Source organism: Rana temporaria, chromosome 10 (genome assembly GCF_905171775.1).
Source record: "Rana temporaria chromosome 10, aRanTem1.1, whole genome shotgun sequence".
NCBI classification, from domain to species: Eukaryota; Metazoa; Chordata; class Amphibia; order Anura; family Ranidae; genus Rana; species Rana temporaria.
The window spans coordinates 144,763,614-144,789,738 of record NC_053498.1 but is presented as its reverse complement, the minus strand read 5'-3'; the positions used below and the strand labels follow the sequence as shown (position 1 = coordinate 144,789,738).

At 45.9% G+C, this 26,125-nt stretch overlaps 2 protein-coding genes across 10 annotated transcripts in view; both read left to right on the top strand.

The window, feature by feature from the left end:
• The window catches only part of CAMTA1 (calmodulin binding transcription activator 1), a 1,702,014-nt gene extending 1,688,232 nt beyond the window's left edge, over nt 1-13,782 (top strand). For 8 of the 9 annotated variants that reach the window (XM_040326489.1, XM_040326487.1, XM_040326491.1 and 5 more), the window contains one exon: nt 9,584-13,782. In XM_040326489.1, coding sequence (XP_040182423.1) covers nt 9,584-9,647 — 64 coding nt within the window. In that variant the 3' untranslated portion in view covers nt 9,648-13,782. The remainder of the gene's footprint in view (nt 1-9,583) is intronic. The other variant, XM_040326490.1, reaches the window with a different exon arrangement.
• Nucleotides 13,783-21,608: 7,826 nt separating this feature from the next.
• VAMP3 (vesicle associated membrane protein 3) overlaps nt 21,609-26,125 on the top strand; it is a 31,507-nt gene continuing 26,990 nt past the window's right edge. Inside the window, exon 1 of the mRNA XM_040326485.1 lies at nt 21,609-21,713. Within this exon, the coding sequence (XP_040182419.1) occupies nt 21,712-21,713 (2 nt within the window). The 5' untranslated portion in view covers nt 21,609-21,711. The remainder of the gene's footprint in view (nt 21,714-26,125) is intronic.

Below are 26,125 nucleotides of genomic sequence, written 5' to 3'. Positions count from 1 at the left end.
GTTCACGTCGAAAGCATTGGCTTTTTGCGGGTTAATTTGGAGCATGCGCACTGGGTTACTTTCACGGACGGCGCATGCGCCGTTAGTCAAAAACGTCATTTACGTGGGGTCATGTTTTATTTGCATAAAACACGCCCACCTCTTCACAATTTGAATTAGGCGCGCTTACGCCGGCAGATTTACGCTACGCCGCCGTAACTTAGGGAGCAGGTTCTTGGTGAATACAGAACCTGCCTCACTATCTGAGATACGCTACGCCCGCAGAAAAATAAGCCAATCTACCTGAATCTACCCCATAGTATACAAAGTGCAAAAGCACCTTCTATTGTAATGCGATTTGGTACTAAGGTAGGTGACGCAGACAGAAGTTGGCGTGTAGGGTAAGTATATTTTAGCTTTTTTTAAATGTTACGTCGTTTTTAACTAATTAACATTTTTTTTACATGGTGGTGGAAAGGATAAAGGGACTCCCCATCTGTCTACCAGATGTCTATCATACGTCTTTTGCTAACTGTTTGGTTCCAACCAATAATAGATCTGATACTGATGCAGTCAGAAGATTCTTTCTTTCTCAGTATCATGATGTCACTGTCGCTTCTTCTACTCTGTTACTTTGGCTTTGTGAGAAATATCCGAAACCCACAGATAATCTTGGGTGTTGTTTTAGTCGATTAATGAGCGATGTGGAGAAGAAGCAGTACAGTATTTTAAAATCATTTTTCCAATTTTTCTTTTTTTTTTTTTAAAGCTTTTAAGGTTTGGTTGCTGGTTTCATGTAGAGGTGCTGTGGGTATTGGATTTTTTTTTTTTTTTGTACTCATGAAGATCTCAGTTTTTAAAAATGTTGGGAATATTATCAAGCAATAACATTGGGCCAGATCCACGTACCTCGGCGTAAATCTATGCGGACGTAGCGTATCTCAGATACACTACGCCGCCGTAACTTAGAGCGGAGGATCCTTATCCTCAAAGAATTTGCGCTGTAAGTTATGTTAAAGAGGAAGTTCACCCAATTATGTTTTTTTTCCTCTTTTCCCGCTTAGATGGATGCTCGTTTTGTCTAGGGGAATCGGCTAGTTGTTTTAAAATATGAGCAGTACTTACCGTTTTCGAGATGCATCTTCTCCGTCGCTTCCGGGTATGGGTCTTCGGGAGCGGGCGTTCCTTCTTGATTGACAGTCTTCCGAGAGGCTTCCGACGGTCGCATCCATCGCGTCACTAGTAGCCGAAAGAAGCCGAAAGTCGGTGCGGCTCTATACTGCGCCTGCGCACCGACGTTCGGCTTCTTTCGGAAAATCGTGACGCGATGGATGCGACCATCGGAAGACTGTCAATCAAAATAGGAACGCCCAGTCCCGCAGCCCATACCCGGAAGCGGCGGAGAAGATGCATCTCGTAAACGGTAAGTACGGATCATATTTTAAAACAACTAGCCGATTCCCCTAGAGAAAACGAGCATCCATCTAAGGGGAAAAAGTGTCATGTGCGGGTGAACCTCCGCTTTAAGTTAAGATGGGGGCGTGTTTTATGGTAATTCAACTTGACCCCACGTAAATGATGTTTTTTTTTAATGGCGCATGCGCCGTCCGTGGGGGGTATCCCAGTGCGCATGCTCGAAATCACGTCGCAAATAGTCAATGCTTTCGACGTGAACGTAATTTACGCAAAGCCCTATTCGCGAAAGTTTTACGCAAACGACGGAAAATTCGACGCTGGCCCGACGTCCATACTTAACATTGCGTACGCCTCATAGACCCAGGGGTAACGTTACGTCAAAAAAAGCCTTACGTAAGCGACGTAAAAAAATGCACCGGCCGGACGTACGTTCTGAGAATTGGCGTATCTAGCTAGTTTGCGTACTCTACGCGGAAATCAACGGAAGTGCCACCTAGCGGCCAGCGTAAATATGCACTTGAGATCCGACAGCGTACTAAGACGTACGTCAGTCGGATCTAGCCCCCATTCAGGCGTATCTTGTTTTGTGGATACAAAACAAAGATACGACGGAGCATCCTAAAAGTTATGCGGCGTATCAATAGATACGCCAACGTAACTTCTTTGTGGATCTGGCCTATCTTGTATAAACTGACAATTTATAGGGATTCCATTTCTATGCCAGGTTACCATGCTTGGAGAATTATCAGCAATGTCCTGGTGTTGTATTTCCTTGGTTGCCTCCATTTTTAATCATCTAGGCCAGGGGCCTCCAAACTTTCTAAGCAAAGGGCCAGTTTATTGTCCTTCAAACTTTAGAGGTACTGAACTGTGGCCAGTGGGAGTATAAAAGGTCCTGGTGTCAGTGGGAGTGTCCGCTCGTTGGTATTAGTGGAAGAAATAGTGCCCCATCATTGGTATCAGTGGGAGGAATTAGAGCCCCATCATTGGTGTCAGTGGGAGAAATAGTGTCCCACCATCGGTGTCAGTGGGAGGAATAGTGTCCCATCATTGGTGTCAGTGGGAGGAATAGTGCCCTATCATTGGTGTCAGTGGGAGGAATAGTGCCCTATCATTGGTGTCAGTGGGAGGAATAGTGTCCCATCATTGGTGTCCGTGGGAGGAATGGTGCCCCACCATTGATGTCAGTGGGAGAAATAGTGCCCCACCATTGGCGTCAGAGGGAGAAATACTGTAGTGCCCCATCATTGATGTCTGTGGGAAAAACTATACCCCACTGTTGCTGACAGTGGAGAGAATAATGCCCCAAGGGCTGAATAAAAGCAAGCAAAGGGCCACATTTGGCCCCTGAGCCGTAGTTTGGAGACCCCTGATCTTGGCCACAGGCGTCAAACTCAAGGCCCGCAGGCTGAATCCGACACACCAGGACGTTTCATATGGCCCTCACACCCCTCCTGCAGCTCTAGGCTTTTTGTCTCCACCCCCCACCTTGTCTCAGCAGTCAGCAACAGAGAGGACAGAACTTCTCCGCCAGATTCTGCTCTTCCCCCTGCATTGGAGACTGCCCAGACGGAACACCATGGCAGAACCATGTTCTGTCTGGGCAGCCTCCAATAAAGATTCTTGTGGATGATACCAGCGGTGTATGTCCCTCCTCTTCAGGAGTGTGAGTGGGCTCCTTGCTGGTCTGCATCTGCCCTTTGCGGCTTAAAGTGTAAGTTCGCCTTTACAGAAAAATCTGTAAGGCGAACTTAAACTGGCCGTCCCGTCCCGCTGAACTGGACTGCAGCAATCTCCAGTTCTAAGCCCCGGTATGTCCGCGTTATTACTAAAACCAGAAATATTCGAATACATAGGCAATTCTCTCACATAATAAAGAGTAGATACATTTATATAGCCTTACTGATACAGGTGGCTCTTTGAGGGCAACCATAATACCGATAAAATTGAGTTTGACACCCCTTATCTAGACAATTATGGAATCTTGTGTTCAGCGCTATGTAATGGTTCAACGTTAACCTACCCATTTCACAGCTATGGTGATGGCAATGAGACTTCAATAGGAAGACCTTTAAAGGGTCCAAAAGCACCTATGCACTTGGAGGCAACATTTAGAGGTCTGCTTTCTTATTCAGTTTACCATTCATGAGCTGATGTCTCACTCAAAACAATAGTAGTAAGGGATCTATCCATCTTCGAGAGCAGGGGTCACCAAAACTATGGCTTGTGGACCAAATGCAGCCCACTACAAGATTTTATCTGGCCCATAGCTAGGGTTAGTGGCCTTTCACAGAGGTCTTCTGGTCAGTCTATGACCTTCCTTTCGCCTCAACACCTCAATTTCCCCCTTCCCTCTTGGTCTCCTGCGTACGTCCCCCTGGCTGCTCTGTCATTGTACCATCATTGGTAGGACCTCCCGGTGAACTGGCAACCAATCACATTCTTGTCTCAGCACTTACACGAGGACTGCAATAGCAGTTAAACAAATACTCTTGCGCACAATTGTGTTGACCAGGCGATCCAAAGTTCAGAGTGGATAATATCTCAGGCCTTGCTGCCCTCCAGGATAGGGGTATCCTAGCAGTCGGAAAAGAAAGTAGAAAAAAGAGAGGGAGCACCAGCCTTGTGCATTATCCTTTGATGTATTTATTTAAAAAAAAATGATTAAAAACTACTCACAAGCATCAAAAGAAAACCACAATGTAACAATCTTTGGTTTATGATGATCCGTCTACTGGTAGCAGTCTCCAGATCCTGAAGAAAGGACGTACGAAACCACTGCTGGATGACGCGTTTCGAAGGGTTATCTTCTTCCTAAGAGCCTATCAGTGTTATCTCCTACAGCTACTTATATAGATCAGCTGTAAAGCCCTGTACACACGGGCCAGAATCTTGTCAGGAAAAAACGTTGTTTTTCCTGATGAGATTCTTGGCAAGAATCTCTTGCCGCCCGAGTGTACAGACGCTCCATTCAAAAGAACCGCGGTTCTTTTGGAAGGCAAGAACGCGGTGACGTCATCATGTATGACGAGCATGCGCTCGTCACATTCGATGCTGTTGCTGCACCCTACCTATGCCTAGGAAGCTACCGCGCATGCGTCAAAGTCATTTTGAGCATGCGCGGGTTTCCACAGTGACAGGTAAGTATACAGACGCTCGGGTTTCTCATCGGGAAACAGGCCGACAAGAATCCAGACGAGAAAATAGAGAGCAGGATCTCTATTTTTGTAGTCGAGATTCTTGGCAGATTTCCCGACGAGAAACCTCAAAGTCTCGTACACACGCTCGGTATACTCAGCAAGAAAGCTCTGCCAGCAGTTTTCTTGCTGGTTCTTGCCGAGAAAACCGAACATGTGTACGAGGCTTAAGAGATAACACTGCTAGGCTCTGAGGAAGAAGGTAACCCTTTGAAACGCATCATCCAGCAGTGGTTTCATACGTCCTCTCTTTAGGATCTGGAGACTGCTACCAGTAGACGGATCATCTTAAACCAAAGATTGTTACATTGTGGTTTTCTTTCGATGCTTGTGAGTAGCTTTTAATCATTTTTCTTTTAATAAATACATCAAAGGATAATGCACAAGGCTTGTGCGTCCTCTTTTTTTTCTACTTTGTTTTTCTTACATGAGGACTGTACTTCCTCAGCCCAAATCTTCTTCTAAAGCCTCGCTCCTGGGATTTCCAGGCTCCCAGTCATGCTGTAATTGTCTGGTGGGGACTGTGATTAAGAGGATCTCGGATGGACTAAAGTTTATTTGGAATTTCTTGCTCTGTTGTTCTAAATCAGGGGTGTCCAAACCTTTTTCCAAGAGGGCCAGATTTGATGAAGTGAACATGCGTGAGGGCCGACTATTTTGCCTGATATTCTTTAAACCATTAAAATTTGGTCTAAGTGTGTTCGTCCGAGCAACTAATACACGGCCCAACAAGAACTCTCTTGCCTTTGTGGCTGTGTGTGGTGAAGAGATGAGCTTGTGCGTGTTATTTGGATATGCCGTATAGATTTATTTTGTGGCCCCAACAAATCCCAGAGCGCTGCTCAGGACTAAGGATGAGCTTGGACGTGTTATTTGGATATACCGTATTTATCGGCATATAACACGCACAAGCTTACCATTGCCATGAATGCAGCCTCACATGTGCCATGAATGCAGCCTCACATATGCCATGAATGCAGCCTCACATGTGCCATAAATGCAGCCTTATCGATGCCCATCTGCAGCCTCGGAGGGCAGAGGAAGGGGGGCGGGATGAGTGCCGACAGATTACAAACAGGAGAATCTCTAGTTTACTCTGTGGCCTCTTTAATACAAAGTCCCGCCTCCTATATTAGACAGGACAGTCGTCCAATGGCGTCCCAGGAGACGGGACTTCCAATACAGACGCTGCTGAGTAAACAAGAGATTCTCTTCATGTAATCTGACGGCGCTCGTCCTGTCCCCTCCAAGGCAGCTCCGATAAATACGGTATATATCTTTTGTGGCCCTGGGGGCCACAAACAATATGTATATCCAAATACCCAGGGGGGCCATATTAAATCAACAGGGGGGGGGGGGGCGCATTTGGCCCGCCGGCCGGACTTTGGACATTCCTGTTCTAAATCATATATTGATAAAAGGTATTTATTCGGGACTGCTGTGGAGGTGTAAATTACCCATCTACCCATCTCTCCAATATATAGAAGTCAGGATATTTTGGTCCCCAAACCAAAATTCCCGAAAGAGGAGGGCACAATAGGACTACCTCGGTACAGATTTGAAGGGTAAAGTCAGATGTAGAAACACAGAAGTAGAAAAATAACTGAAATGTTATCAACACAACGTCAGTAAAAGAACAACAATATTCATATACAATTAAAAACATGTGGTGGCCGACCATACAAATCACCAGTATAGGAGTCCCCGAAAGGGAAAAATCATAGTGGAATGTGGGTCGCGAAAGGGCATCTCTACTAGTTTTGCGGTCTAATACCGCTTCGTCAGGAGAATGTCTGCAATCAATTAAAAAGTTTGGTCAATGAACTATATGATGATCCAAATCAAAGATACAGTCATAAATAAAAAGGCAAAAAAGTTTATGTACAAGGGGAGAAAAGCAAGGCTACTTACCTAAGACCAGTAGTCAGAGGCGTATTTAGTGAAAATAGCGCCTATGGTAAGCACTGAAACTGCTCCCCTGTCGAAACATTTGAAACAAATCTTTCAGATAACAAAAAAAACAGCTAACAAAACGAGTGATATTTATCATCCCTTGTGATACCTTGGGTAGTGACATATCCTCTTTATGAAGAAATCTGGGGTTTATTAGACCCCTGATCCCTCCTCTGCCCTCCAAGGCCAGGTAAATGCAGAAATAATACTGGAAGTGATAAAATCTTCATCACTTAAGGCCTCAGTTTTCACAGAGGAGAGGGAGAAACTGATGTTCCTCCTTCTTCTTTGTGCGCTGCCAATCCGACCAGATGGAATGGGAGAGCCTGGGAGAACAGGGGAGAGCTGTGGCTGAACGCGGCAGGGATAGCGCTGCTATTGTCCATTAGCAAAGGTGCTGAAAAGGAGATTCTGCCTATGCTCAGGAGGAGGGAGGAAAAGACCCTCAGACCTTGGTAAGTGCCTTACTGCCCAGCCACTCAACAGCGCCCCCAGCATATGGCACCCATGGCACTTGCCATGGCTGCCATACCCTAGATACGCCACTGCTAGTAGTGTATTTAGGTTTTGTGCTGCCCTAGGCCTGACTAAACTCGTGCACCCCCTAATTTAAATATTGCCCACCCCTTCCTGTCAAGGCCACACCCCTTGCTGTTTAAGACCCACCCTGAAATTTTCGAGTGGGGACACTAGTTCTGAGGGCCTAGGGGGGGGGGCAATGGAATTCCCTTAACTTGCATAAATGTCCTTTTACTTCCTGTTTGGCTTTGGGACAGGAAGTGAAGGGAAATCTCTGCAATGGAACATGGATGGTAAAAAATAAACTGACGGGATATAACCCTCCCTTACTTTATCCAAAATGAAAAAAAAGTGTTACCTATAGTTTTATTTTAAGAACAAATTTCTGATAATTTGATGGAGAGGACTAAGAAGATATAACCATGCCAATGGTGCAGCAGAAAACATAGCAGAGTGAGGAAGGTTTGTGGTCCAGGATGATAGGACAGTCAAAATTAGAAGCGGCAACCCCCCCCCCCCTTAACGGTTGCAGAATGCTGACCGCCCGGAAGCAGTGCGGCCGCTTTATGGGGGTGCTAGACTAATTTGCTTCTCAGCCCAGTCCACCCCATAAAGTGTAGCGCAAGCCATCAGGGACTCTTTCCGTGCTGCCCCCCCTGAAAAGTGCTGCCTAGGCCAGGATACAGCATTGCCTAAGACCCCTATCAGACCCGGACACTGGACGCCACCAATGAGGGGGTCCCCCGCGGCGACCAGGGGGGACGTACCTAATGAGAGATGGACTCTAAGTAAATAAAATTAAGCAATTGATATAAATGTCCAATGGGGTAAGGGCAACGTGAGGAATAGTGATGGGAAGTGAAAACATACCCATGGTGAGGTATGTGGGGTGATGACCCATCTCTCCAAACGTTTCTTTCTCAGCGCATTAGCTGACACATTGCCTATCATATGTTGAAGGTTACCGGCTAATCTACAAAGTGTATTTACGTAAACATCGCAAATCAGATTTCTTACTGATTCGTCTTGATCACTGCTTTTTCTTTAGCACTGTACAGTAGAACCTTGGTTTGAGAGTAACTTGGTTTCAAAGCGTTTTGCAAGACAAGCAAAATGTTTTAATAAACTTTGACTTGATATACAAGCGATGTCTTGATATAAGAGTAGTGAGAAGAGAGGCGCCTCAAATGCTGCGTACACACGACCATTTTTTTTCCACCGGGACAGCTTTTGGCCGGGAAAACCGACAGGAAAACCGCCAGGAATCATGTTTTCTTTTTTCCTGCCGCGAATCCCATCGATATTTTTCCCGGCAGTTTTCCTATGGGAAACACTGCAGTGGAGCACACACACGGCCGGGTTTCCCGGCCAAAGCTCTCATTCAGTTTTCCTGCCAGGAAAACCGACCGTGTGTAGGGGAGAAAAAGCTGCCGAGCATGTTCCCTCGGGTTTACCACCGGGAAACCCGTACATGTGTACGAAGCTTAAGTGTAGCAATATGGTTACATTTAATGAGGTCTATCATTATTATTATTATACAGGATTTATATAGCGCCAACAGTTTGCACATCGCTTGACATCAGGGAAGACGGTACAGTCACAATACAAATCAATACAGGAGGGATCAGAGGGCCCTGTTCGTTAGAGCTTACAGTCCAGAAGGGAGGGTCAAGTGGAACAAAGGGTAGTTAGCTGTGGGGGATGATCAGATGGACTCAAATGAAAGTACAGTTGTTAGGTATGGGTAGGGAAGGCTTCTCTGAAGAGGAAGGTTTTCAGGGATCCTCAAAAAGCTAATAGAGAAGGAGATAGACAGATAGATTGGGGTAAGGAGTTCCATTGACTTGGAGAGGCTCTGGAAAAGTCCTGGAGACGAGCATGGGAGGAGGTGATGCGAGAGCTAGAGAGTAGAAGGTCTTGAGAAGAACTAAGAGAACGATTAGGTTGGTGTATGGATCGCTTTTCCCCCGGATGCCTGAATACTTAGATGGGCCTCTTTTAATCATCAACCATGTGAGTTGCTAAATGTTGTACCTTCATTAAATGTAACCATATTGCTACACTTAGAGGCGCCTCTCTTCTCTTTTATACTCTGGAGCTCCTGCTGGATTTTGCTTCTAATCCCCATTTGTGGATGGACTTTTTATGGTTACACATCGCTATAATCTTTTTAGATGGACTATAACCTGAAGGACTTATGAATAAATGGTTGTGGAACGAATCATTTGAGTTTCCATTATTTCTTATGGGAAAATTTGCTTTGATATACAAGTGCTTTGGATTACAAGCATGCTTCCCGGAACCAATTATGCTCGCAATCCAAGGTTTTACTGTAATTATTATTATCACTGCTGTCAATGATACGATCATATGCACTAACCAAACTTTACTTTTGTCCCAGTTTGGTGCCTAGTCGCCCTCCAGCGTTACTGAGGAAACATTTATACATGAGAATGACAAATAACGGACGTATTTCCAGGTTTCAGCCGATGTAATTTTATATCTCTTTTTATTTTCAGAGTGAAAGAATCGAAAAAGGCCAAGGAACTTGAAGATATAAAACAGCGCCCCTTAGCAATGTGACAGTGCTTTTTTCGGACTGTTTCATTTTCTGTTTTTAGCAGAGACATGCAACAAAAAAACAAAAAAATAAATAAAAAAAAAAACACTGCGGTTTTCAAGAGATCACCTGCAGGATTTTAACAGTAATCTTTTTTGGTCATTGCATTTGCACTTTCATGGACAACTTTTTGCTTTGTTCAGCAAGACATCTTGGAATTTAAATCTTCTGTTGAATCATGGGAAACAAAACATATAAATGGCGCCAGGAGATGATTGACCGCCGTGGCTCCAGTGTCTCCGAGACCCGGGAGCCCTGAGATTCATATAGGGCTGAATTCAAACAACGTGTGGAACTGTTCAAATGTTATACCAAAAATTCTTGAGCAAAGGTGGAAATGCACAAGCAAATTCTGAATGCTAAACCCACAGCCATCGATCACTCACACAAAGGAGGCCATGGACATCCTTTTTCGAAAAACGAATGGGAAAAAAAAAAGGTTTTTGGACCATACTTTATAGCTTGACTGTCTTACCTTGTCCGTACCTGAGCTGCATCGTGGACAGCACCTCCAAAATTCGACTACTCCCCATTAAATACGTCATTTAAAAAAAAAAAAACATGCAATTTTATAAGGCATAGAACGTGCTTAGAAACGTAGTTGAAACACCAATACGTCTTCAAGAGATGCAAAACGCGTCAGTCATTTAGTGTGGCGAAAAAGGAGTCAGCCTGACCACATGGAAAGAGTGGTTTTTATGCTTGACTTTCTTTCTTTTTTTTATTATTATTATTTTATTCAAAATTCTATGTATATAAAACATATCTATGCATTGTGCACATTACTCTTGAGTGAAGAGGATCTAAAGTCAGCATCTGCTAAAAAAAAAAACGCTGACTCAAGAACGGTTGGTTTTCCACATTTCTTCACAATGAATTTGGAAAAAAAAAATCTGTATGATATATCCATCTCACAAAAAAACGAGTGTGCACGGTATAATTACTACTAACCCCCCCCCCCCCCACCCTCCTATATACGATCAATATTCAAACACATGCAGATTCAGTATAATCCTGCCAACGACGCCATTAAAGCTGTCCTGTAATACTTGGTTACAGACCACTTTACAGTTGACCATTGACACTTCTTGCCTCTACCAGTATTTAGCAAAACTCCACTTTGAAAGCGGAGACCTCTATGTTATGCACAAATAATTATATATAAAAAGATATATGTAAGCAGAATGAAGATTATATCTTCTAAAAAATAAATAAAAAATAATAATAATATATATAAATATTTTTTTCATGATGTTCATTGATGTTTAGGTATTAGTTTGAGTCTAATCTCAGAAGATAGAAGCTAGAAAAATTTAAAAAATAAAGAAAAAAACACCTTGTGTGTATCGATTGCCTGCTTCCCAAGAAAGGGGGTTGCGTATACTGCCCATAGGGATTACCCATACTGCCCATAGGGTTGCATTTACATTGCCTGAACATTTTGCCACCTACGAATCAATTGGTGCTGCGTGCTGGCCAGTTAATAGTATATTTGGACTTCTCAACAAAAGAAAAAAAGAACAAGAGAAAGAATTGTATACAGAAGGCGGGAATGGAAATGAGAAATATTATTTAAAAAAAAAAAAAAATTTGGATGCAGGATAATACCATGGCTGGAATCCCTTATATGTGTAGATTGCTGGACTGCATTGGAAAATGTGTGGATGAGTTGTCTGTATATATTGTATATATTAATCAAAAATAAAATTAAGATATGTGCATGAAACCAAGAACACAAAAGAAGTGAAAAAAAAAAAAAAAAGCAAAGCATTAGTGGCTATGGTCTGTAAAATGAAACAAAAATTTTATTTCACTATAAGAGTAATTTATTTTAAATGTTCTTTAGAAGAACATTTTGCTAAGCATGATTAACTGCAAACAAAAAAAAAAGAGCTATTGTATTTAGACTTAGAAAACGAAAAAAGCTAATTAATAAACGGATATGTTTACATTTCATATTTGGCTACCAAAACATAACTTTATCTTATTTTTTATGTTAAATCTTATTTATCTATTTTTTTTTTTATTATTTTTGCCAATGGTGCCAAGTAACGTGAATGCTATATCGCTTAAGAAAATTTTAGTTTCGCAAAGCAAACGCTCATTAAAAAAAAAAAAAACTGTATATGCTTAAAAATCATACACTCACGCCAATAACAAAAAACAAAAATGTAGACTCAAACTCAATAAAATGCTAAGAAAAAAAAATAAAATAACTCAAATAGTATGAAAGTAGAGAATATGTTTCACATTTTCATATCTCTTTGCTGGAAGTCAGAAAATGTTAACTAATAATTGCACACAAATGAAAGTGTAATACAAAAAGTGTAAGAAGTATTAAAAAAAAAAGAAAAAAAAAGAGAAAAAAAAAAAGATGCTAACTGGTCTTGTAGGGGACTCATGGTATAAGATATTTCCACACAGGAACAAGCCAAAGTGTTCAGACTATAAAGTATTTAAAAAGGAAAGAGAGTTACAAAAAAGTTAAGTGTGCTTCGGTAATAAAACTTTTTGGCACTCATTGCCGGCGTTTGTTTGAACTTTTAGACTTACAATCTGCAACATATTTGATTGTATAGGGAGACAGTACTATTCAGGTTGTACTAGCCTTTTTTCCCTACTTCAACAGTTTCTACTGTATATTTTTTTTATACTGAGAAGTAAAAAAATGTAAAGATTACACAATGTGCATATGTAAGAAACTTTTATCCAGGACGTTTAAAGACAAAAAAAGGCTTGAAAATGAAGCTCAAAAAAATTGACGAGGTCAGTACTCTTGCTGCATTTTTTTAACAAATTAATTTTCCTTTCATGTGAGATGTACAGATAGGAACGAGCTGAAAAAAACAAAAAAACAAAACAAAAAAAAAAAAATGATGTATAGGTTATATACTTGTCATAAGATCACGCACAATCCACCATTATGAATAGTCTGTACATTAAAAAGATAAAAAAATAATTATATATACTGCTCTTTTTTGACGGGACATTGAGTGTTCCAAGTAGAATGTATTTTATTATGTACTCACAAGGAACGGGATGAAAAAAAAATAATTAATACACATATCAATAATAAATAAATTAATAAAAAAAAAAAAGCCTTTTTTGGAATAACACTGCTGTTGTGTATTAGTATTAGCGTAACTTTTTGAATTTTGTTATCTGGAACTGTATATTAATATTTCCACTTTTCATGAAGAATGTAATTTTTTCTCACCTTGGCAAGAGTACTGGTCTCCCTTGTAATGCTGTATTCTCTGTATATTTGTACTAAAAAAAAAAAAAAATACACATTGAGGTCGGTGTTGTGCAGTGTGTGTCGAATAACGTTCTCCGATTCAGTAACATTGCAGGACCTTTCCAAGTTACTGTACCATCAGATATTAAAAAAGCAGTCACAAGGGCCTGTTCTAGCACTTCAGATGCATTGAGCTGTTCAGATGAAAAGAGAGTGTCTGTCAAAGCAACTTTTTGCAATAAACCTTTTACTGGCAGTGTCAAATCTTGGATTTTGAATGTAAAAAAAATAAATAAAATAAAAAAATTGCATACAACAGCTAACTTGGATGGAATACATAACATTTCCCAAGTGCCAGGAGTCTGTCATAATATGTAATTGTTAAACGTATTCTGTCTCTCAGCATTTTAATTTTCTAGATTCTTATTTCTTTTATTTTATTTTTTTTCTTTGATTTTTTTAATTTTTGTTCAGCTTCTGTGAACATTTAAAAAATAAATAAAAAACAATAACATCTGTACTGTGTGCGAGAAATAGAATTTATAACGTGAAATCCCTACATGGTTGCACGCTTACAGCAGTTCCACACAGTAGTTGGCGCCAAACGGGGGTCCCCAAAGGCTTGCATGTAAAGCTAAAATATAGATGTCTCCTTTTTTGTAAGTTTTATTTTTGTAATTGTGCATGTAAAAATAAAAAAAAATAAAAAAAAACACTGAGATCAATGGATCTGTTGAAGAAATCAGCTGCTGGAACCATGCAAAATGTTTTGAATTGCCCTTAAAACTATGGAAAATGTTTTCTGAATGCTTTCTATTCTTTCTGCTGTAAATTACAAACAATTAAAATTCCCCATATTACACATGTGTCTGTTTATTTTCTCTTATTTTATTTTTTTTGGGGGGTAAATACATTTTTCTGTTTTAATGTTTTTTTTTAATTACATTTTCAGTAAAACCTTATAATGCAGGGTTTGATAAATTTGCTTGGAATCCAGGAGCCAGCTAAAAAAGTAAGGAGCCAGAAAACGCGCCCCGTCCCGACGAGCTTGCGCGCAGAAGCGAACACATACGTGAGCAGCGCCCGCATATGTAAACGGTGTTCATACCCCACACATGTGAGGTATCGCTGCGATTGGTAGAGCGAGAGCAATAATTCTAGCCCTAGACCTCCTCTAACTCAAAACATGCAACCTGTAGAATTTTTTAAACGTCGCCTATGGAGATTTTAAAGGGTAAAAGTTTGTCGGCATTCCACGAGCGGACGTCATTTTGAAGAGTGACATGTTGGGTATGAATTTACTCGGCGTAACATTATCTTTCATAATATTTTAAAAAATGGGGATAACTTTACTGCTGTCTTATTTTTTAATTAAAAAAAGTGTAATTGTTTCCCAAAAAGGTGCGCTTGTAAGACCGCTGCGCAAATACGGCATGACAGAAAGCATTGCAACGATCGCCATTTTATTCTCTAGGGTGTTAGGATAAAAAATATATATAATATTTGGGGGTTTTAATTAGAGGGAAGAAGATGGCAGTGAAAATAGTGAAAAATTACATTAGAATTGCTGTTTAACTTGTAATGCTTAACTTGTAATACCAACGGCCACCACTAGATGGCGCCAGCTTACACATCTGGTGGTAATAACTTGTAATACCAACGGCTCACCACCAGATGGGGCCAGCTCCCCTGGCGACCGGGATTTGTCGAGCCCTGTTATAATGTAATACAAAATGGTTCTGTAGATGGCTCTGTAACGGAACCCCAAATGGCACAGGGGTTAACGCCATTTAAGATATTCGACAGCTATCGACACTCCACAGTCAGGCAAACCGAACCCCAATAACGAGACTCCGCTCTGTTTGAGGTTCAAAACGAATAGACCCTTTAATGAGAAAATCAGGCTCTTATATACAGTTAGTAACAACATGAACAATAACTCAACTCCACCCACCACATGACGCAAGCAGGCCAATACACATCTTTTGGGTAGACTTTCTGGCACCAGGTCTGACATAATTTACATGAGCTAATTAACTATAGCTGATAAGTCAGACATCTGACCTTTAGACTGTTTGTTAACTCACAATACACATTTATCATCAATAGAACTTCACACAATACAGTGTCAATTAACACAGCACAATGAAAGGTTCTTAGAAGCCATACTAAGATTCATTTACATCACAGTAACAGACGAAATTAACGCCTAACAAGTCTGTGTTCCCACATTGAATGAGTCACTCTTTCAATTAACCTGTTGAGTTCAGAATCAACCTGTAAATAGTTCTGACAGATATCCTAGAATATATTGTGGATTACAAGCAATCCAAGATATAATTTCTAAATCATCCTATGCCCCTAGTGGACATAGGATGATTTTAGACATAAGAGTCATCGGTGAAGATGAAACAGGAGTATCTCATACTTTTCAAGAGCTTCTGGCTCCCATGGGCCCTTCCGTTACAGGCTCTGTCAACGTAAACGGTAAACAATAAGTTATCAATGATGGCATGTTTTATGGGTAAGGAGTTTAAAGTGGAGGTCCAGTTAGAAAAAAAAAAAAATTATAAGTCAGCAGCTACTAACACTGTTGCTGCTGACTTTTAATAAGGAGACCTACCTGTCCAGGGTTCCATCGATGACGGCAGCCGAAGCCGAGCAATCGCTCGGGTCTCGGCTGTCCCACCGCCATCCTCGGTGAGGGAATCAAGAAGTGAAGCCTTGCGGCTTCACCGCCCGATTCCTTACTGCGCATACGCGAGGTGAATGGATGATGTCTCTTGGGACACACACAAGGTCCCAGAAGACCCCGCTCCCCCATTCCACAGGAGGCAGCCGAGGAACAGAAGAAAGAAGATGGACCGCGGATCAGGATGTGGCAGATTAGGACGCATCTGCCTAGCAACAGGCACTTCAGGTATGTATTATTTTTTTTGCAGTATTTAAAAAAAAATAAAAAATTCTTGGCGGAGCTCCGCTTTAATTGATATTAAAGGTTTGCCTTTTTTTTTTTTTTAAATAACAAACATGTCATACTTACCTCCAGTGTGCAGGTCGTTTTGCACAGAGTGGCCCCGAACGGTGTTTTCTGGGGTCCCGTGGTGGCTCTCATGGCTCTTCCCATGCATCAGATAACTGGAGGGCCATAGTTTGAGAACCCATGCTCTAGGTGAAGCGCTCTCCCAAGGGGGTTACCTTGCGGGTGAACTTCCGAGTCCAGTATTCGGCGTCCATAGACACAAATGCCGGACTCGGCCCCGCCCCCTGGCATTCACGTCATTGGATTTGATTGACAGCCAATGGCTGCGCTGCTATCAATCTATCCAATCGAGAGCTGGAACCCCTTGCAGAGAGGGACAGTGCGTCTCTGCCAAGGGAAATATGGGGTTCAGGTAAGTAAAATGGGGGGGCCGGTCACTGGCAGAAGTTTTTTCACCTTAATGCATAGGATGCATTAGGTGATAAAACATGAGGGTTTATAACCCCTTTAACTTTGGATAGTAAAACATTATTTTCTGCCCACTTCCTGTTTCTTGTCTGGTCATTACCCTAGGTTTTTGACATCATGCACAGCTCTCTCACTCTCATGAGAGTTTGCCAGGAATGTAGTGGGGTGAGTAACAAGAGGGCCAATGAGAGCTGCAGAGCTGGAGGTGTGCCTCTGTGTGTCTGTGTAAATCCAGGAAGTGAACAGGAAGCAGCTTCAGCTGCCCACAGTTAAAATGGCTGCAGCCAGACTCAGTGGAGGAAGATTTCTGCAGAATATTTGGTAAGTAAAAAATCACAGTATATATATAAAAAAATAGGCAAAGTGGTTGGAGGGAAGCTTCAGAATGGTAAAGGTGTTTTTATTACAAATTATGTGAGCAGACTGCAGTTTGCTCTTTAAGACAGAAATCCATGGAAATCCACCAATGGGTATCAGGAACTGCGACAGAGTGGTCAACTATGAGGAGACTTGTATTGAGAAACATAGGGCCAGATTCACAGAATAAGTACGCCGGAGTATCTGCTGATATCTGCTGATACTCCGGCGTACTTTCAAATTTGTTGCGTCATATCTTTATTTGTAATTCACAAACAAAGATACGACGGCTTTTGGCTAAGATCCGACAGGCGTACGGCTTCGTACGCCTTCGGATCTTAGGATGCAATACTTCGGCGACCGCTGGGTGGAGTTCGCGTCGTTTTCCGCGTCGGGTATGCAAATTAGGTGTTTACGGCGATCCACGAAGGTACGCGCGTTCGTCGCATTCTCTTACGTCGTCGCTAGTCGGTTTTTCCCTGCTATTTCATGGCTTAGATTTAGACCAGCCATGTTAAAGTATGGCCGTCGTTCCCGTGCCGAATTTCAAATTTTTTTTTTTTTTTGCGTAAGAGGTCCGGGAATACGAAAGGACGTAACACATGTCGCCGTTCAAAAAACACGTCGGGGTGGCGTTTTTTCGCGCAAAGCACGGCGGGAAATTTCCTAACGGAGCATGCGCAGAACGTTCGGCGTGGGAACGCGCCTAATTTAAATGTACATACCCCATTTGAATTAGGCGGGCTTGCGCCGGACAGCTTTACGCTACGCCGCCGCAAGTTTACACATGAGTGCTTTGTGAATCAAGCACTTACGACGAAAACTTGCGGCGGAGTAACGTAAAGGGGATACGTTACGCCGTCGTAATTGTTCGTGAATCTGGCCCATAGTTGGTTATACAGTGGAACCTTGGTTTACAAGTAACGCGGTAATGAGCGTTTTGAATAACGAGCAACTTTAAAAAAAAAAAAAAAATCTGACTCGGTTTGCGAAATTCAAGCTAATGGGGTGTGCAGTACCGCCAGGGCTGCCTTAATGAGAGGGCACACCTGGGCACTGCCCAGGGGCCCCAACTGCATGGGGGGCCCCTGCACTTTCCCCAAAGCAGCTGGTCCTTGAGCCCATGCTGCCCCGAAATTGGGGGCCCCATGATGGCACTGAGAGTGATGGTTACACAGGGGAGGCAGTCTGCCTCCTACCTATTTGATGTCTGTTTACCTACACTGTCATCATTGTAGGGGCCCCAGAGCATTACTTTGCCCAGGGGCCCGTGATGCTATTTAAGACGGCCCTGAGTACCGCATTTGGCCAGTGGTGCGGGGGCGCCGGTGACACTCGGAAAAGCTTCGGAGCCATTCCGAGCTATTCGGAAATACTAGAAATCACTTGGAAATACTCAGTTCTCGAACCTTTCCGAGGGTTTCCGAGGTCAGCCGAGCTGTCCCAGAGTATTTCCGAGGCTCTCTCCGGCGCCCCCCATCTCTGGCCACATGCGGTATTGCATGCCATAGAAGTCAATGCGGAACGAAACATCTTCGTTTCCATTGACTTCTATGGGGAAACTGGCTTTGATATGCGAGTGCTTTGGATTACAAGCATTCTCCTGGAATGGATTATACTCGTAATCCAAGGTTCTACTGTAGCCCAAAGAGAGGCCTAACAACCCGTGGGCCTTACATTAGTCTTGCACTTGAATAAAGAGATGGAAAAGAGTGAGATAGAAAAGGGAAGGGAATGCCTGAGCGTGTCATGTGATGTCATGGTGCAGGGGAGCGGGCAGAGCTTGGTGTGCGGGTCTCCAGGACAGGAGCCGGGAGAGGGACTGGAGAGGCTGTTTGGACTGAAAGGACCACCTGACATGGAGAGATTTTGTCACTGTGACTCAGGAGGGGACGCGTCGGTGAGGTGCCATCCAGGGGCGGATCCAGAGTCTCGTCTTGGGAGGGGCACTGCCAGAAAATCTGTTTTTTGGGGGGAAATTTATGGGGGAAATGGCTGGTAATCATCCCGGCACCATGGTTGTTATGGTGTCAGGATGATTGAAGCGCATCATTACTATTATTACATTGTTAAATAAAAATGAAAAAGTTCAACTCACCATAAGTGAGAGCCCTGAGTGTGTGACCTGCCACGTCACCTGCCACCAGATGCGGATTGTCACTTGCCGCGTCACCTGCCACACGTTGCAGATTGTCACTTGCCACGTCACCTGCCACACGTTGCGGATTGTCACTTGCCACGTCACCTGCCACACGTTGCGGATTGTCACTTGCCACGTCACCTGACACCAGATGCTGATTGTCACTTGCCACGTCACCTGACACCAGATGCTGATTGTCACTTGCCACGTCACCTGACACCAGATGCTGATTGTCACTTGCCACGTCACCTGCCACACATTGTGGATTGTCACTTGCCACGTCACCTGCCACACATTGCGGATTGTCACTTGCCATGTCATCTGACACCAGATGCTGATTGTCACTTGCCACGTCACCTGCCACACGTTGCGGATTGTCACTTGCCACGTCACCTGCCACACGTTGCGGATTGTCACTTGCCGCGTCACCTGCCACACGTTGCAGATTGTCACTTGCCGCGTCACCTGCCACACGTTGCGGATTGTCACTTGCCACGTCACCTGCCACACGTTGCGGATTGTCACTTGCCGCGTCACCTGCCACACGTTGCGGATTGTCACTTGCCACGTCACCTGTCACACATTGCGGATTGTCACTTGCCACATCACCTGCCACACGTTGCGGATTGTCACTTGCCACGTCATCTGCCACACGTTGCGGATTGTCACTTGCCACGTCACCTGCCACACGTTGCGAATTGTCACTTGCCACTTCACCTGCCAAACTGCAATTGTCATTTCCACAGTAATCAGTGCATTTTAAATGCATTTTTTACTGTGAAAATGACAATGGTCCCAAAAATTGGTCAAAATTGTCTGAAGTGTCCGCCATAATGTCGCAGTCACGAAAAAAATCGCTGATCGCCGCCATTAGTAGTAAAAAAAAAAATAATAATAAAAATGCATTTAAACGATCCCCTATTTTGTAAATGCAAACTTTTTGCGCAAACCAACCGATAAACGCTTAGTGCGATTTTTTTTTACCAAAAATATGTAGAAGAATACGTATCGGCCTAAACTGAGGAAAAAAAAAATGTTCTTATATCTATTTGGGGGATATTTATTATAGCAAAAAGTAAAAAATATTGCATTTTTTTTCAAAATTGTCGCTCTATTTTTGTTTATAGCGCAAAAAATAAAAACCGCAGAGGTGATCAAATACCACCAAAAGAAAGCTCTATTTGTGGGGAAAAAAGGACGCCAATTTTGTTTGGGAGGCACGTCGCACGACGGCGCAATTGTCTGTTAAAGCGACGCAGTGCCGAATCGCAAAAACCGGCCGGGTCCTTTAGCTGCATTTTGGTCCGGGTCTTAAGTGGTTAAACCCACAAGTGTTTTTACGGTTACTATTCCTTTATATTGGCTTTTGGAGTTTACAAATGAAGCAATTTAGAATGAAAATTTGGATGAAAGGTTTAGCTCTGGGAAACACTTTTTTGAAAGATAAAAAGTGCATTTTATTTACAACTATGTAGATCAGACCAACATGAGGAGGAAAGAGGGACAGCGGGACATTGGGCCAGATTCAGGTAGAATTGCGGCGGCGTAACGTATCGTAGATACGTTACACCGCCGCAAGTTTTCATCGCAAGTGCGTAAGCCCGCGTAATTCAAAGGGGCGTGTGCCATTTAAATTAGGCGCGCTCCCGCGCCGGACCTACTGTGCATGCTCCGTTTTGAATTACCCGCCATGCTTTGCGCGACGTGACGTAATTTTTTCGAACGGCGACGTGTGTAGCGTATTTTCGTATTCCCGGACGTCTTACGCAAACGACGTGAATTTGGACGCGGGAACGACGGCCATACTTTATACAGCACATACGTTTGCTGTGTAAAGTTAGGGCACCCAAAACGACGACTAACTTTGCGGCGGGAAACTAGACTAGCAGCGACGTAGCGAACGCGAAAAACCGTCGTGGATCGCCGTAACTCCTAATTTGCATACCCGACGCTGGTTTACGACGCGAACCCCCCCCCCCCCAGCGGTGGCCGCGGTATTGCATCTTAAGATCCGACAGTGTAAAACAATTTCACCTGTCGGATCTTATGGCTATCTATGCGTAACGGATTCTATGAACCAGTCGCATAGATAGAACAACAGATACGCCGTCGTATCTGCTCTGTGAATCTGGCCCCAAGTTCCAAATCCGGGACAGTTGGGAGTTATGTGCTAATCGCATAATATACTTGTTTTTATGGCCTAAATACCGAAATTTGCACTTAAAACTGTCATTTTGTAACTTTTGAAAAAATTAATTGTGGGTGTCAGTAATATTGAATCTGGTAGGTCGGTAACTCCGGTGACAGGTGATGATGGTCCCGGGCAGGAAGGGGGGAGGGGAGTGCCCGGTAATGAAGAGGTCAATGTGAGGCTCTCATACTACAGGAAGTCCGCGGTTCTCATTGGAGATTTTTATTTCCTTTTTTTTTTCCTTTTCTACTAAAAACATCAAGAAATCCGAAACATCTTTATTGAGAAATCTCCCCCAGTCCTCCTCACTTGTTTCCATAGATGTAAGTTTAACAGACTTTAGACACACTCTGAGGAGAAGGGGGAAGTCCCGCGTCAGATTTCTGTCCTCACTCCTCTGCCCCGCACCTTCCATAGACTCCTGAGCTATTCGGGCTACACAAAGATGGCGGCTACCGCCTGGAGGAGCGGACTGGTGTGGAGACAACAATACACCCCCCCCCCTAGAGGAGGAAAAGCCGGGAAGTGCCCCGCCCTGCCGATCCCCACCGGTGACGCCATTAGGACTCGCCCAATCAGCAGTGACAGAAGTTCCAGGAGATTGACGGTTGTCGGTTCTGTGCCGCTCGGTGTTCTCTCCGCCCGCAGTCATGTGAGTGTCCGGGGAGGGGGAGGGGGTCACTTCATACGGTAATACTAAATACCATCCCCCACATATGTCACCTGACACCCCCCCCTTCACCTCATAAGAGATATGTCACCTCACACCCCAAACTGCCCCCCCCCCCCACAGTCACCTCATATATGTCACCTGACCCCCCCCCTTCACCTCACCCGAGATATGTCACCTCACACCCCAAACTGCCCCCCCCCCACAGTCACCTCATATATGTCACATGACTCCCCCGAGATATGTCACCTCACCCGAGATATGTCACCTCACACCCCAAACTGCCCCCCCCCCCAGTCCTCTCATATATGTCACATCACCCCCCCCCTCCCCCCCACCTCACCAGAGATATGTCACCTCACACCCCAAACTGTCTCCCCCCCCCCCCCCACAGTCACCTCATATATGTCACCGGACCCCCCACCTTCACCTCACACCCCAAACTGTCTCCCCCCCCACAGTCACCTCATATATGTCACATGACTCCCCCGAGATATGTCACCTCACCCGAGATATGTCACCTCACACCCCAAACTGTCTCCCCCCCCCCCCCACCATCACCTCATATATGTCACCGGACCCCCCACCTTCACCTCACCAGAGATATGTCACCTCACACCCCAAACTGCCCCCCCCCCCAGTCCTCTCATATATGTCACATCACCCCCCCCCCTCCCCCCCACCTCACCAGAGATATGTCACCTCACACCCCAAACTGTCTCCCCCCCCCCCCCCACCATCACCTCATATATGTCACCGGACCCCCCACCTTCACCTCACCAGAGATATGTCACCTCACACCCCAAACTGTCTCCCCCCCCCCCCCCACAGTCACCTCATATATGTCACCTGACCCCCCACCTTCACCTCACCCGAGATATGTCACCTCACACCCCAAACTGTCTCCCCCCCCCCCCACAGTCACCTCATATATGTCACCTGACCCCCCACCTTCACCTCACCCGAGATATGTCACCTCACACCCCAAACTGTCTCCCCCCCCCCCCCCCACAGTCCTCTCACACCCCCTCCCCTAAGTCCCCTTATATGTTACCTGACACCCCCCACCTTCACCTCACAAGAGATATGTCACCTCACACCCCAAACTGTCTCCAACCCCCCACAGTCACCTCATATATGTCACCTGACCCCCCCCCTTCACCTCACCCGACATATGTCACCTCACACCCCAAACTGTCTCCAACCCCCAGTCCTCTCACACCCCTTCACCTAAGTCACCTCACATATGTCACATGACCCCCCCTCCCCCTTCACCTCACCCGAGATGTCACCCCACACCCCAAACTGTCCCCCCCCCCCCCACATAGTCCTCACACCCCCTCCCCACAGTCACCTCATATATGTCACATGACTCCCTTGAGAGATGTCATCTCACACCCCAAACTGCCCCCCCCCCCAGTCCTCTCATATATGTCACATCACCCCCCCCTCCCCTTTACCTCACCCGAGATATGTCACCTCACACCCCAAACTGTCCCCCCCCCCCACAGTCCTCTCACACCCCCTCCCCTAAGTCCCCTTATATGTCACATGACCCCCCCCCCCCCACCTCACCCGAGATATGTCACCTCACACCCCAAACTGTCTCCCCCCCCCCCCCCCACAGTCCTCTCACACCCCAAACTGTCTCCCCCCCCCCACAGTCCTCTCACACCCCAAACTGTCTCCCCCCCCCCCCCACCCACAGTCCTCTCTCACACCCCCTCCCCTAAGTCACCTGACCCCCCCCCCCACCTTCACCTCACCCGAGATATGTCACCTCACACCCCAAACTGTCTCCCCCCTCCCCCCCCCCACAGTCCTCTCACACCCCCTCCCCTAAGTCACCTCATATATGTCACCTGAACCCCCCCCCCTTCACCCCACCCGAGATATGTCACCTCACACCCCAAACTGCCCCCCCCCCAGTCCTCTCACACCCCCTCCCCTAAGTCACCTCATAACCTCATATATGTCACATGACCCCACCTTCACCTCACACCCCAAACTGTCTCCAACCCCCCCCCACAGTCCTCTCACACCCCCTCCCCTAAGTCACCTCATAACCTCATATATGTCACATGACCCCACCTTCACCTCACACCCCAAACTGTCTCCCCCCCCCCCCACCCACAGTCCTCTCACACCCCCTCCCCTAAGTCACCTCATATATGTCACCTGACCCCCCCCCCCCCCTTCACCTCACCTGAGATATGTCACCTCACACCCCAAACTGCCCCCCCCCCCAGTCCCCTCACACCCCCTCCCCTAAGTCACCTCATATATGTCACATGACCCCACCTTCACCTCACACCCCCCCCCCCCCCACAGTCCTCTCATATATGTCACATCTCCCCCCCCCCTCCCCTTTACCTCACCCGAGATATGTCGCCTCACACCCCAAACTTTCTCCACCACCCCCCCACACAGTCCTCTCACACCCCTTCCCCACCTCATATATGTCACCTGACCCCCCCCCACCTTACCCCCCAAACCTTTTCCAACCCCCCCACAGTCCTCTCACACCCCCTCCCCTAAGTCACCTCATATGTCACCTGACCCCCTCCTCCCTTCACCTCACCCGAGATATGTCACCTCACACCCCAAACTGTCTCCAACCCCCCCCCCCCAGTCCTCTCACACCCCGTCCCCTAAGTCACCTCATAAATGTCACCTGAACCCCCCCCCCCCAGTCACCTCTCAACCCCAATCTGTCCTGTAAACCCCCCCCCTCACACCCAAAACTGCCCCAAGTCACATTACACCCCCCCACCTCATACTGCTCCCCCCTTAGTCACCTCAACCTCACGAACCCCATCATCTTGCACCCAAAACTGTCCGCAACCTCCAAGTCACATTAATACCCCCCCCCCCAAACCAGCTCAGACTGGTTCTTCCCCTAGTAACACCCCCCCCCAGCTCACACCGCCCCCCCCCCCTCAGTCACCCCCATCCCCTTCACCTCACCCTCCAAACTGTCTCCTCCCCCCCCCCCCCCCCTTCACTAGCTCAAACTGCTTCTCCCCCTAGTGTCCCACAGAACGTCACCTTACAACCCCCCCCCCCCCCATTCATACTGCTCCCTCATCAGTCACCTTGCACCCAAAACTGTCTCCACTCCCTCTCCACCACCTCAAACTGCCCCCCCCAGTGACCCCACTGAACACCACCTACCCCCCCCCCCCACACCTTACACCCCCAGCTCATACTGCTCCCCCCTCAGTCAACTCCTGACCTCTCCCCCCCCCTTCCAGTCACCTCTCAACTCCAATCTGACCCCCCCCCCCGGTAACCTCACACCCAAAACTGCCCCCCCCCCCATGTCACATTACACCCCCCTCCCCCCTCAGTCACCCCCTCACCTCACCCTCCGTACTGCTCCCCCCTCAGTCACCTCACTGACACTCCCCCTTCACTAGCTCAAACGGCCCCCCAGTGACCCCACTGAACACCACCTACCCCCCTCACACCTGGTTAATTTTATTTTTAAAGCGAAAGATCCCCAAAAATATATATGGGCCCAGATTCATAGAGAGCAGGCGCACATTACGCCGCCGTAGCGCAAACCAATGTACGCCACGTCGATGCAGCGCAGAGAGGCAAGCATGGAATTCAGGAAGCCAGTGCTCCCCACGCGTCGGCGTGGCGTAGGTTTCGAAGGCGCAGGCCGGAGTAGGTGGAAGTGGGCTTGACCCATGCAAATGAGGCGTGACCCCATGCAAATGATGGTCCGAGCGCCAGACAAGTACTTTTAACGAACTGAGCATGCGCCGTGACGTGGACGCACCCCCCCTGCGCATGCTCACAACCACGTCGGAAGAACTGCCTAAGATACGCCCGATCACTGCGTACGCCATGAACGTAACCTACACCCATCCAGACACACGTCCAACGTAAACTACGCCGGCTTGTTTTCCGTGGTGCAGACCTGTGCATGTCTGCTGCTGGGTTACAACTCATTTATGGGGAATAACTTTACGCCGGACGTACAACTTACGCGCACCTCGCATAGCCTGCGTCGGGCGTACGTACGTTCGTGAATCGCCGTATTTTCCTCATTTGAATGGGAGCGCCACCATGCGTCCAGCCTAAATGTTCGCCCACCCTACGCCGGCGTAGGCACGTTACGTCGGCGGGATTAAGCCTGTTTTCAGGCGCATCTTAGTTTGTGGGTACGGCGCACAGATACGTCGGCGCACATTTGCACTTGTGTCGGCGCACATTTGCACTTGCGTATCTTGTTCTACGTCGGCGCAAGTGCTTTGTGAATCTGGGCTATATTTTCTTCCAGCCTGGACCGGAAGTGAGGTCATGACGTCGCTCTGGTCCTCCAAGGCCATAGAGTCCCATCAAAGAGTGATTGCCTATGGTAGCAGCCGACCGCACCGGATTAT